The 14,666-nt window shown below is 35.2% G+C and overlaps 1 protein-coding gene across 1 annotated transcript; it reads right to left on the bottom strand.

Moving 5' to 3' along the window:
* Positions 1-103: 103 nt before the first annotated feature.
* Positions 104-2,393, bottom strand: noto (notochord homeobox). The gene is made up of 3 exons (XM_048206099.1): positions 817-2,393; positions 537-724; positions 104-448 (listed from the first exon to the last, which is right to left on the bottom strand). Exons 1-3 carry the CDS (start codon positions 1,169-1,171, stop codon positions 254-256), a joined length of 738 nt encoding a protein of 245 aa, XP_048062056.1. The 5' UTR covers positions 1,172-2,393; the 3' UTR covers positions 104-253.
* Between the last annotated feature and the right edge of the window lie 12,273 nt (positions 2,394-14,666).

Genomic DNA, 14,666 nt, shown 5'->3' with positions numbered 1-14,666 from the left:
CTTGATGGACACTAGCCTAATTAGAGACACATCAAAGAACATGAATTCAATTTTAAAAATATATTTCCTTTATTTCTTTCATATACAAACGTTTTAACGAAAACAAAGATAGGCTACCCTCATAAGAGCAATGGTGTGTAATAGAAACACCTTAAATATATATCTATTAATTAAATATTTGTACAAATAGAGTACTGTGTCATCTAGAGAAAATCGAATATGTACAAAATTATCCTGTATAAAAGTGATTTTCTCAGTCTTGAAGTGAATCGTCGATGTCAATGTCCACATCAGACTCTTCTGTGAAGTCTCTCTCCTCATCCTCTCTGCCCTGAGATCCCGGGCTCTTTGGTTGCACGGCGAGACCAAGTTTGGCAAGTTTGGCTTGTTGTTGCTCAAGACTCTGCTTTCTCCACTTGATGCGTCTGTTCTGGAACCACACTTTAACCTGGAGAAGAAAAGGACGTTTAGAGTTTGATCTATGTGGACTAGATGTTTAAAACCTGGAGCTCATTTCAAAACTGATGTTTATTTACCTGTGCTTCAGTGAGCTGGAGAGCAGATGCCAGGAGGAAGCGCTCTGATCCCACCATATACTGCTGCCGCGCGAATTCTTTCTCCAGTCTGGACAGCTGCTCGTTGGTGAAACTTGTGCGCATTCGCTTTGATTTCCCGGCTTTGTGTTTATAGTGAGAGTGAACAGCTGCTTTGGTCAGTACAGCATCTGTGCGTGGAGATAAGTTGGGGCATTATAACATTGTTCCTAAAAATCTTTACAAATGATTCTTAACAGTAGCATCTGTCAACCATACATACCTTGTGAGTACATAGCTCCACGACATGTTGTTTGGTAGCTGTAAGGCGGGTAGCAAAAGACGGGATACCCAGTTTGCGTGTGCATAATGCTCTGGTTGTACGCAAAGTGTGGGATTTGCGAGTACATTTGTGCAGCTAATGGGACCGCAGAGCTCGAGACTGGCGCTTGATTGGCTATGTTCCGATACACACTTGTCCTGTCTCTCTCCGTATGGTCAGGTCTCGCGAGCAGAGCGTCGATTGTGAAGGATTTCCCTGCGCTCGGTTTTGATGAAGTGGCATAGTCCGGATTGAAAGCCGCGTGAGGGCGAATTGATTGTCCATAGTTTTCGTAAGCTCTTCCAGGCATCTGCATGGCTTCTGTTTAGGTCGGTAAAAAGTCCTGCTTAAAAGTTATCCGCTGTAGAGAAGTTCTCGAGCTTGTGAAGAGCGGAGTGGAATGAAGCTTGGAGTGTCTGCGGCTCTTTTATACCTGCTCAGGGGCGCGAGGTGTGAACGACCCCCAGCGAGCCTTTGTCTTTTTAAGTGGCAGATGAGTCAAACGAGCGGCTCTACAAGGGATCCAATTAACTGATGGAGTTGTAACAAGCTGAGATTGTCAAATATCCTAATGGCCCTCTGCACTACATGCCCCCGGAGGTAGCCCAGAAACACAGAGAGGGGGTCAAGAGCCGAGAGCCAGGAGGTCCAGATTTACTACAAATTCCTACATGGCTGTGCGCCACAGAAACGTCCTGTGTGAGAGCGCATTGATGTTCCCCAAATCATCTTATTTCATGTATTCAAAGGGTACCGCCGAATGCGACACACAGCGGAACAAATACTCTCACGTTCAGAGGTCAAAGAAAAGGGGGGCAAAAACTACTAATCACATTAGTATACATCTCTATGAAAGCCCGTTGCCAGTCTTTAAGACTCCAGATTGTCACCCAAATATTTGATTCATGGTTAGTGAACTAATTCATAATTTAGTAACAAATTTCAACAATGAAAACTTTTGGCTGAAAGTGGTGTCGTGGACCACTTTGAAGTTATTTACTGATGAAGAAAACCAGACTAGTTGAAACTCATTAAATCAGAAATGATTGTGATAAGGTAATTGGATTGAAACTAAGATGTTGTTATGGCATAATGATGAAAAGATGTTTTACAGCGCAGACTACGGTAGCATCACACCTACGTGTTGTGGATAATGTTAGAATTCACTTCCAGTTTCAGTCTCGAGGTGTCAAATGAAAGTAGGTATAATAGTGAAATCTCTTCCACTCTGGTTCATGTAAACACATTAATCAGTTCTCCTCCCTCAATCAGGCTCTGGCGTGTATTGCACCTTGTGACAATTGTGTTTTTGTCAGTTTTGGTGTTGGCCGAAAATTGGAGAGGAGATTTGCCGCACTTGGGCTTCAGTTTTGTCACTCCGAGTGCGAAGCCCGCTGATTTGAGTTAGTGTCGGGTGAGTAACTCCGATGAGCAGATAATCTATTGTAAATTTCCGCTACAGAAGTCCACTTAATAAGATAGTGATGATACGTGACCTCTAAGCTTCTCTTAATATTTTAACTCCTTCAGCCCTTTTTACTTTTTGATATCGGTCAAGGAATAATTACTAGGACGGAAATGCCTATATCACTGTTGCTTTTTGACAGATGAAGTTTTTAAATTGAAGCGTGGCAGCCTGTCACAAAAACAACAACAACAACAACAACAAAACAGCATTGAATTGCTAATGCACTGACATGCAACTTTTATATATTTTATATATGTAAAAAAAAAACACAAATTGTAACCAAGAGACTGCAGTTGCTTGCAGTGATAGGTAGGCTATATATATATATATATATATATATATATATATATATATATATATATACATTTTTTTTTTTAATATTTTAGCCTTTTTCCACTTCCAACAATATTGAATTCCAGCTACACTCAAAAACATTTAAAGACTTTTTTTGAAAAGATTTATACAATTTAATTAGTAAAATTCCATCAAATTGTATTGAATAATCCTTAAGTATTTTGATTGAATAATTGAAAAATCCTAAATAAATTGTTCAATTAAAATAGGCTATGTAAGGATTATTTAATTCAATTTGATGGAATTTTACTATTAATTAAATTGCACAAATCTTATATATATATATATATATATATATATATATATATATATATATATATATATATATATACAGTTGCATGCAAAAGTATGGTAACCACTTGCAGAATCTGAAAAATGAGAATAATTTTAACAAAATAAGAGAGATCATACAAAATGCATGTTATTTTTTATTTAGCACTGTCCTGTTTAAGAAATTTTACATAACAGATGTTTACATATAGTCCACAAGACAAAAAAAATAAAAAATAAATAAATAAATAAATAGCTGCATTTATTAAAATAACCCCGTTCAAAAGTTTGGGAACCATTGGTTCTTAATACTGTGTGTGGTTGCCTGGATGATCCACAACTGTTTTTTTGTTTTGTGATGGTTCTTCAGAAAAATTCTTCAAGTCCTGCAGATTCTTCAGTTTTCAATGATTTTTTTGCATATTTGAACCCTTTACAGCAGTGACTGAATGATTTTGAGATCCATCTTTTCACACTGAGGACAACTGAGGGACTCAAGCACAACTATTAAAAAGGGTTCAAACATTCACTGATGCTCCAGAAGGAAACACGATGCATTAAGAGTCGGGGGGTGAAAACTTTTGAATAAGATGAAGAGGTCCAAATTTTTCTTATTTCACTCGAATATCTTTTTTTTTTTAATGTAGTACTGCCCTTCGGAAGCAACAGAAGATACTTGCATGTTTCCCGGAAGACAAATTAAGTACAATTTACCTTGATCTTCAAATTCCAAAAGTTTTCACCCCCCCGACTCTTAATGCATCGTGTTTCCTTCTGGAGCATCAGTGAATGTTTGAACCTTTTTTAATAGTTGTGTTTGAGTCCCTCAGTTGTTCTCAGTGTGAAAAGATGAATCTCAAAATCATACAGCCACTGCTGGAAAGGGTTCAAATATGCAAAAAAATCCTTGAAAACTGATGAATCTGCAGGAGCTGGAGGATTTTTCTGAAGAACAGAGCTCAGTTTAACTGCTCAGGACAAACAAGAGACTCATGAACAACCATCACAAAACAAAAAAAGTCGTAGATCATCCAGGTAACCACACACTGTATTAAGAATCAATGGTTCACAACTTTTGAACGGGGTTATTTTAATAAATTCAGCTTTTTTTGTGTGTGTGTGGACTATATAAAAACATATTTTATGTAAAATATCTTACTCAGGACAGTGCTAAATAAAAAACAACATGCATTTTGTATGATCTCTCTTATTTTGTTAAAATTACTCACATTTTCACAGATTCTGCAAGTGGTTCCCATACTCTTGCATGCAACTTTTATAGGCTATATATATTATCTGAATGAACCATTGAAACGAACCATTCATAACTATTGTCCATTAGAAATAAGCTGATTTTTTTTTTTTTTTTTTTTTATTCATTATCACTTGCACTTAGAGTGGAAATGAAGCATGGTCATATTTTTTGTGCCTGGAACATAATTCATGTCTGAACAAAGACTGATGTTGTGGACCAGTGATGGGAGGAAATCACTTATGTAAAGAGGGAGTCCCCATTACTGGCTCTCAATTAGGACTTGAAACGCCACAGATGAAAAGCAGCGGCTTCACTAAAGGAAGTGATTTGCTGCTTTAGAACAAAGACGCGCTCTTTCAAGGGAGGATTATGGTCAGCTCTGCAAACTCTATGTGCTCATTGCTAAAAGACAAGTCCAGTGTAGAGGACCTGCTAAAGCACAGTTAAACAGTTCTTCCTTTGACCCGCGCGTTTTCTAATTACAGCAGCGCACCTGACACCAACGCGTCTAATGAACAGCGCAAACAGCGCGCTTCTGCCTCCGTAGAAGCTCAGCGTCTGACCACCTAGAACGAATTTCCCTTGTTTGTTAACATGTTTCTCTGAACAGGCTTGAAAGAAAGGAATCACGTCGTGCGAGGCGGTGTTTACATATCACCGTTTAGTCCTCGCGTCTGAATCCTCAGCAAGCACATCTGGACAGCAGTGCTTGCGCGCCTGCGCATTATGTACAATTACGGGTCTTGAATGAATTACTTATTTTTTGGGTCTCCATTTACCGTTTTCTTAAGTCTACCGTTTTCTAAAAGTCTTCTTAAGTTCACTTCTTAACTTCTTGTTCACTCTTAATACAGGTTTATTATTGGCATCGATGGTTCCTTGAAGAACCTTTAACAATAAACAAAGCAAAACTCATCCTTAATTTTGGTTGATGTCTGAGCATAGCCACACATTCCGTCCTATATGCCTTTATTATAAATGATGCATTAGAAAACCATGTTTCTCACAATTAATAAATGAACATTGCTCAAAGTTGATACAGTCAGATGTGCAATGTATTTTCAACCCTAATCAGAAAAAACATTAAAAACAATGTTCAAACACTTTTAAAAATAAAGGCTCCAAAAGGGGGTTTTCACAGCGAATTCAAGTATTCAAACTAGTATTGTCAAATCGATTAACCGCCATTAATCACATCTAACATAAAAGTTTGAGTTTACATAATATATGTGTATATACCCTGGACCACAAAACCAGTCATTTTTTTAAATTAAGATAATCTGAAAGCTGAATAAATAAGCTTTCCTTTGTTTGTTAGGATAGGACAATATATATATATTTGAAAATCTGGAATCTGAGGGTGCAAAAAAATCTAAATATTGAGAAAATCGCCTTTAAAGTTGTCTAAATGAAGTCCTTTAGCAATGCATATCCACTCACAAAAATACATTTTTTATATATTTATGGTAGGAAATTTACAAAATGGACCATGATCTTTACTTAATATCCTAATGATTTTTGGCATAAAAGAAAAATCAATAATTTTGACCCATACAACGTATTGTTGGCTATTGCTACAAATACACCCATTATGACTGGTTTTGTGGTCCAGGGTCATAAATATGTCTGTGTGTGCGTATATCATATAATATGTGTGTGAGTAAATATACAATATATATACACACACAAATACATATTATGTAAACACAAACTTTTATGTTTGATGTGATTAATCGATTTGACAGTACTAATTTAAACATATTATTTAACATCACTGAATCAACCCAAATACATTACACCAGCAAAAATAGTTGTAACTTAGATTCAGAATAGCTCCTTAAGGTAATGATTGCAGGTTGCCACTTTTTTTTACAGTGATGAATCTTTGTTTGCCTAAAGTGGAATTGAACTTTATTTCTTGATGCGTAATTTTAGATTATATATTTCTTCCCTTTGCTCCTCTGATCGTACCTTTCCTCTTTTATTAGACACTTTTCGAGAGATTTATAAACGTAGACGTCACGTTATTACACAATTTCAACTGAGAGCGACAACATTTCCATTGCACTAAAGGCTCTTTCTAATAAAAATTGTTCTATAATTAAAAAAAAAAAAAATTGTTCTTAACTGTTTGTTGGGAACCCAAAAATGGTTCTTCTAAGGCATCACTGTGAAAAACACCTTTTGGGGCCTATTTTTAAATGTTTACTCTGATTAGGGTTAAAAAACATTGCATATGTGACTGTATCAACTGTGAGCAAGGTTCCTTTCTTAATTGTGATAAACATGGTTTTATAATGCATCATTTATAATAAAGGCATATAATGACTATGCTCAGACATCAACTAAAATCAAGGACGAGTTTTGGTTTGTGTATTGGAGCCAGACAGAGAATACACTGATGGGCTTTTTTTTGTGTTGGAGCTTCTTTTCATAGTCATAGTGAAGTACAGTGTCTGCCCCTCCTTCAACAACATCCTTTTTCTGTAAAACTGAAACTCCACGCACCACCCAAAGCTGTCATCAAACCTTTAATTAAAATCATTATCTGACAAACAAAACACCGATGAGCAGAATAAGACTATTTTCTCTGAATCTTAGCTCTGTTTTATTATTCGGATTGATCTAAAATGCGAATGATTCTAGCAAAAAGTACATCTATTTTGAATACATGTCAGTTAAGACAAAACATCCTATTTTAGAAGACTATTAGGCTTTTAGTTTCTTCCTTTTCTTTCGACTTCTGAAATATCACCAGGTTGTGCATCTGCATTATGAGCTCAACATACCATTATGTTTCTGTCATTATGTTTCTGTATTACTAAAAAGGCCTATTGTTGGGATATAATGCTTAGTGTTTTATTTAGCTCCGTAACAGAGGCAAGTGACATTACGATTATTACCTCAGAGGTGAAAACTGACCAATTATCTCACCTGATTATCTCACCTCAGTCAATAGGCATCAAGATAACTTCTGTACACAGGAGTTGCATAATGCTGCAGAATGGACCATCCCATTTCTTTTCTTTTACTCTGGTCGTCAAGGGTCATCAAGGAGAAACAAGGCAAATTGGACGATCTATCTCACCTTTACTGTTTCCAGCAGTTTGACTGGACGACCAGGTAACCTACGTCTAGCTTCAATACACATTTCACCCCGTCATGATGTATGTTAATCTTAAAATGTGCTTCATTTGAATTTTATCCAGTCATTTTTTTTTTCAGTCAAATGATGTTTTTGAATTCAAGTATTCAAGCATATTATTTAACATCACTGAATCAATCCAAATACTTTAGGTCACACATAACATAAAGAAATATCTCCTTAAGGTAACAATTACAGGTTGCCACTTTTTTTTTTACAGTGATTAATCTTGATGCTCCTTTGATCGTACCTTTCGTCTTTTACCAGACACTTTTTGAGGATTTATAACCTTAGACAACACATATTATTATGCAATTTAAACTGAGAGTGACACCAAAGTCATGATGGTTTATTGTCATTTCTCTCCAATGTCTTTTAGATGATATAGCATCAACAAGATTGAGACCACATTTTTATATTTCCCATAACATTTTTGTAGTGTAAAAACTGCAGAAAGGTTAGCATGACATGGGGCAGCGAGTGAAGGTCTTGTCCCTGGAGAGAGTGATATTTTGTGTGTGTATTCAGGCTGTCTGGCACTGTTTGACCCCACCTTGACTTGATGGTCCAGCATTTTCAGTGGGACCAATTGCCATTTCAGAAGCTTGATTTCTCTCTCTAGTGCTGCAGGGTTTAGAAAACACCGGGCCGTTGTCACAATTGTTCTGGCCATGCAACTAATGTCCCATTATCCTTCCAGCTCTTTGTCTGATTCTTGTCTGCTCATCAGGAGCAACAATAGTATGTGGATGGAAATGAAGACTAATGAGGTTACTTGATTGCTTTTTTTTGGAAGAGTGATTGCTTAGAAACCAAAATCAGATCCTTGGGTAAAAGATGTTGATATACATGTAGAGAAAATATGAATTTTCTTATTTCCTATTTTCCTTGTTTTTTTTAATTGATCATTGGTCTGATTTATATATCAGTAGAACCAGACTTAATAGTGCAGCTTTAATGTATTGACTTAAAGGGATAGTTCACACAAAAATGAAAATTATCCCATGATTTACTCACCCTCAAGCCATCCTACATGTATATGAAATCTTCTTTCAGTCAAACACAATCAGAGTTATATTAAAAATATTCTGGCTCTTCCAAGCTTTATAATGGTAGTGAATGGGACCCAATATTTTGAAGCCAACAAAAAATGCATCAATCCATCATAAAAGTAATCCATACAGCTCCGGGGGTGAATAAAGGCTTTCTGAAGCAAAGTGATGGGTTTTTGTAAGAAAAATGAACCTATTTAGAACTTTATGGAATATAATAACTGATTTCCGGTAATAGTCATACACACATTCTCTCGAGAGTGGCGTTCTGGGGTGACGCAAGACGTCGGCTTAGCGTAAGCTCTGGTGAGAATAGGGGACTGTCAAGAGAACCACGTGTTGTTTACAGCTATGGAAAACTGTGAAAAGAAGTGAGTTGTTTCAACTCTACTGTAGATTTGTAATTGTCTTAAAAGGGTGTGTTTGTGCGTCTATCCGGGATGCTTCAACTTAAAAATGTAAAATTATGTGCGCTGTCATCAACGGGAGATGGAGATTTATCAAATAAAAAAGGCTGGGCAAAAAACTCAAGGTCCTCTTGTTTCATATCAGAATCCTCCGACATTTTCTAAAAAAAAAAAAAAATCCTTGTTTTGGACTTCAAATTCGTGACCAGAATTGTGTTTTGCTCTCTCCTTTGCGCTTCCACATTCGTCACTTCTCACCGGAGCTCACGCTTTCTCTCGAGAACTTGTGTACGGTTGTTGCCGAAATAGTTCATAAAGTTCTAAATATGTACATTTTTCTTACAAGAATCCATCACTTTACTTCAGAAGGCCTTTATTCACCCCCTGGAGCCGTGTGGATTACTTTTTATGACGGATGGATGGATGTGCTTTTTTTGGGCTTCAAAATACTGGGTCCCATTCACTAACATTAATAAGCATGGAAGAGCCAGTTTATTTTTTCGACTGAAAGAAGATACACTTTTGATGGCTTGAGGATGAGTAAATCATGGGATAATTTCCATTTTTGGGTGAACTATCCCTTTAAATATAATAATATACAGTAGTGGCCAAAAGTGATGTCCAGAGTGGATTTTTGTTTCTAATGACCCTACAAGTTCAATTAAACCATCAAAATTCTGAGGAAAATATTTATATATTTTAAACATGAGGGAAGAACAAAACACTAAACTTAAGGTATCTGACAAAATTATTTCACAAAAAGAAAAGCTACAGCTACAGGTTTTATTTTACTAAGCAAAAAAAAAAAAAAAAAAAAAAAAAGCACAGAAAAATAAAAAGCTCAGAGGAAAAAGCATACATTGACTACAATATCAGTTATTAATATTTCATTGTTTCTCTCTTGTTTTGCAAAATTATGTCCACATAATTTCGAAACAACTCACATCTACACAATATGCTTACAAAATCTTTACTAAAGGGTGAAGATGTCAATTTTCCTGGGCCGGACATCACTTTTGGCCACTACTGTATAATTGATTACTTTGAAATATATTTAATTTAGCAGACAGTTTATATCTCAACAGATTTATTACATTAATATGAAACCATGATTGATTGTTTATAGAAACATTCTCATCCTCTATTCACAATCAACCACAAAAATGAATTACACTTATAGCATTTATAATCAACAAAATCTATCTGTACTCTACAAAGGCAAAAACTATTTATACTAAATGTGAAAAACTGTGTATATTTTTATGCGTTATTTCATGTTTTCTGATATGTATATATTTTTTAACATGAAATAATTTATTCCTATGCTAGTCTGATCTTATAATGTTTGTTGGTTTATTGCCATTACAGCCTTGAATACAAGAGTTAATGTTGTCATATGTTACAGCCTCTGTCACACTTGGCTACATGTCTTTTTACACAGCGGTGTAAGACGGTGTGAAATTTTCACTTGAGGTGAACATTGTGGCAACAGAATGTGATGTTTGGTGTAATCTCAATAAATCAATAATGGAATGTGTGATCTATCGATAGCCTGTTTCCAAGAACCACGCAGGTGGTCTTGAGCAGCAGCGGCCGGTTTACGGTGCTGGTTTAGAGGGGGTAGTGGAATTATATGGGGCATTTTAGGGGGGTATTTGGGAAAGTTATGCAAGGTGACACTCTTTAATGGAGGTGAGAATTGGTGGGTTGGACTTCGACACTTGATCAGTGTTTACACTTCCTGTCACAGAGAGTGAGAGGGAGACAGAGAAAAGAGAGTAAATGGTGTAAGAATATCTGAGATCAACCCTGGACTAAGGAAGGTCATGGATGTATTTTGTAAACAACCTATAAAAAGACTCAGACAACCCTGCTTAAACTACAGACTGTGCTCTTATTACACACAATAAGTACAGGCTATATGTCTCATATACTCACTAAGGCTTATTTGATTAAAAATACAATAAAAACAGTAATATTGTGAAATGTTACTTCAATTTAAAATAACTGTTTTCTGTTTTAATATATTGTAAAAAAAAAAAAAAAAAAATCATCAAAATTTTCAGCATCATTACTCCAGTCTTCAGTGTCACATGATCCTTCAGAAATCATTCTAATATGCTGATTTGCTGCTCAAGAAATATTTATTATTATTATCAATGTTGAAAATGCTGCTTAATATTTTTGTGTGAACAGTAATGCATTTTTTTTAATTGAATAGAAATAGAAAGATTAATAGAAAGATCAAAAGAACAGTTTTTATTTGAAAAATAATTATTTTGTAACATTATAAATGTCTTTACTGCCACTTTTGATCAATTTAATGCATCCTTGATAAAAGTATTAATTTATTTCAAAAATAAATAAAAATAAAAATAAATAAAAACATTAAAATTAAATAAAAATAATCCTACTGACAGCAAACAAAGTAACCTGGTTTTTGAATTCACTTTAAAATTGTTAACTTATATATGTTATTAACATATATATGTTTTATATTAAAATAGAATAAAAATTTGCATTTTTTAATCATTTGGAATTTTTTTCTGGTTTATTTTAATCTTTGAAAACGATTGATAGTACATTTAATATTTATTTCAGATTTGCAGATATGATATAGCCCATGTATCCAATTGTTATTTTTATACTGAAATAAAGTATCTTTTTTGAGTGAATGTGTAAATGTTTTTATTTTTTTTTAAAAACTCCACCAGGTCATCTAAGGTGAAAATGTTTTCCATCATTGCTCACGTTTGCCTTGTAAAATCCCTGGCAGTCTGTATCCACAGTCTTGTTTGGTTGCTATCAAACACACTTCAACACACAGATTAAATCAGTCTTGTTTAGCCTCTATTTGCAGCCAACCTGTACTTGATGCAATGCAACCTTCTGTAGAGAACAAAGCCACTATATGTGAATGCTGTTTTTTACTAGTGTCCCTCATAAGAGGACAAGATCAAAGGACTGTAACCATGGAGATCACCCACACAAAGACACACATGTGGTCCTGGGAAAGTGGAGTAGTTTTCTGTGTTACAGCTTATTGTATAATAGCTGACTGTGTTCCTCAGAGCTCATTGTGATGGTCTTCAGGCAAACTAAAATAACCCACGCCTCTATACTGACCTCTAGTGGTGCTGATGAGTCCTTCCTTTAGCAGAGGAGAGTGCGGAAGGATTTGTCATTTTCTATTTAAGTTGTCCTGATTGTGTTCAAACTAATGCAGACAATTATAGTAGAATACATTTCAAGATAATTTTACATAGCAATATTTTTTATCAAACTTACTGCATTATGTAAAAACATGGGGCACATTTTAAACCTGTACGATCATTATGAAGCATCATGCATGAACAATTTACCTTTTCAAATAAAAATATGAAAAAATACTTTAGTTTATACAAATAATACTACTAATAATAACAACAACAACAACAATAATAATGTTAAATCTAACTCATTCTGAAGTCTTCTTTTTGAACCTGTCAGTCATCCTCCTTTTTGAGCTCTGAACTTAAAGGTAGGGTATCAATATTTTTAATAAACACGTTTTGTTATACTCTCTTCACACCCTGATAGCAATCAATAGAAGTGGTCTGAATATTAAAACATGTACATATCTTCTGTGGAAGTCTCACATTCTAAAAATGCCGGGTTGTTTGGGTCAAAAATGGACAAACCCAACCATTGGTTTAAATTTTTTAAATAAATTTTAAATCAAAAGGTTGGGTTTGTCCATATTTGACCCAAAGGGTTAGGGTAGGGTGCAGGACGAAAAATTTTTGTCCAGTCGACGTTCTACCTGCCTGTCAGCATATGTATTATGCAGCTGCTCGCACAGACATCACACGTCATCAGCGCGTCCAGTAAGTCTATGCAGAGTTGTAGACAGACAGTCGCAGAGTGCCACAAACAAACACCAGCCGCCTTTTACAGTTCCTCCTGAACCAAAACAGCGAGCTTGTTCTGTGTTTACGCCATCGTAACCACAATTACGAGATGGCAACCCGTGACGTTCTAGCTGGAGCTGTTCATGTCCTCTGACTCAGATTTATGCTTTTCTATGTCAACGCTATCAATACCAAAAATGAATCTGCAGCAGTCAGATGGTACAAGTCAGAGCTCTGTAAGCTTTTTACATTCATTATTATCGTAATGTTATGTGCTTTGAGACATGAGGTAATTTAACTCTCGTGACACTTTGCAGAATCTTCTGTGTGCGTTCATGTGCTCTGAAGGGAGGGTGGGATCATGCTTTCAAAGCTAGCCTGCTATTACTAGCTCTCTGAAATTGCCTACCCTACCTTTAAATGTTTGCAATTCAAGAATGCTTTGGAATACAGACCTAAGGCTGGTCTTTTTATTTTTTTAAAGAAGACACTCAGCAGATTATTAGATTTTAAGCTACCGGGACACTAGACCTATATCAAAAAATGTCATTCTTAATAGAACGACAAAAGAAAGTTGAACTGAACAAACTTGTGCCAACATTCCAACCATTAAGTTTGCATTTTTCTCAGCTTTGTGATGCAAAGGTGGCTTCATCAATGCACACATTTGTGTGGAAAATCCTTTATTATTTAGGCCTACTTTGGTTTCTTTTTGTCTATATTTGGTACAGTATTGAGTTCAGCTTATCCAGTTTCTGATCTTTTTTTTTTTTTTTTGATGGTCATGTCTGGATTTTGATCTTTTAGACCATTTTTATCCACGTGATCATTCATTATTTGGGAAATCAGTGACAGCAGTCTTGCTTCTCTTTGCAGAATATGTCATGGACATTTTCTGTAACCTATATGCCACAACAGAGTTGTGAGTGTAGTAATGCTTTAGATCAATCCACAAAAAGTTAACACAAAGCGTTTTGTTCCTGAATGAATACATTTTTTAAACAAATCGTTTGTGTGAATGATTCAGTTACTCACTCATAAAAACATTTAAAAAAGAAAAAAGAAGAAGAAAAAAAGAGCGAGTCAGCGATTTCATCCCTGTGATCTGAGCTAAGGCCACACTTACCAAATAATAGGCTACTTTATTTCAATGGTTTTAGCTTTCTCTCTTTTTTTTTTTGATAATTTTTTGATAATTTAATTTTTTTTTTTTTTTTTTTTGTAATTGATTTCGTTTTGTTTGATGGATTCATTGTTTTTCTGGTTGTTTATAAATTTCTATGCATTTACTTTGTTTCTTTAATATTATTTACCCAAACCATTTTGTTAAAGGTGCATGCTCTTTGTGCGCGCATATAATATTAAAGAGCGAGAATTTGTTGCTAGAGTGCCCGCTAGTGATCGAATAAAACCAAGATAAAGATATGGGTTTAATATTGTTTCTTTATTTATTTAATTGTTTTGGATAATTGTGTCTTACCCGTGGTTCCGCCTGGATCCGTGACTGCAGCACAAAGGCCTATTATTAAAAAGAAAGCGGCATTCCCTTATGTCCTTTATATATCCTTTGCTGGGAATTATGGGAAATGTAGTTTTTTTTGTTACCATATGGGTTTGGCCTGTTTGTTCATTTAAATGTCTTTTTGTAAAGTTTATTTTTGTGTTTATTTTCATCATTGCTTTATAGTGAATGTAATTTCATGTTTATGGAGTTTATCTATTAGGCAGGCCTAGGCTATATGTTTCGAGGTTTGATTTACTGAATGGAGACCCCCTGTAATTAGTCTGTCTTGTTAAAAGGTTTGAATTTTCTGTTAGTTCTTGAGAAACATCTGAGGCACAGAACTCAGCGTGCTATGAAGTTATTATCTAGTTTTCTTTCTTTCTTTCCTTTTGTTTTTCCCCTTTTCTTTTGTACCTGTGTGACCAGTACATGAGTATTGCAGTAAATAAAATGAGAATTTTGAAGC

The sequence above is a fragment of the Megalobrama amblycephala genome, linkage group LG10, assembly GCF_018812025.1.
Source record: "Megalobrama amblycephala isolate DHTTF-2021 linkage group LG10, ASM1881202v1, whole genome shotgun sequence".
In the NCBI taxonomy this organism is placed as follows: Eukaryota; Metazoa; Chordata; class Actinopteri; order Cypriniformes; family Xenocyprididae; genus Megalobrama; species Megalobrama amblycephala.
The sequence above is the reverse complement of the archived record's forward strand: the minus strand, read 5'-3'. Positions and strand labels throughout refer to the sequence as shown.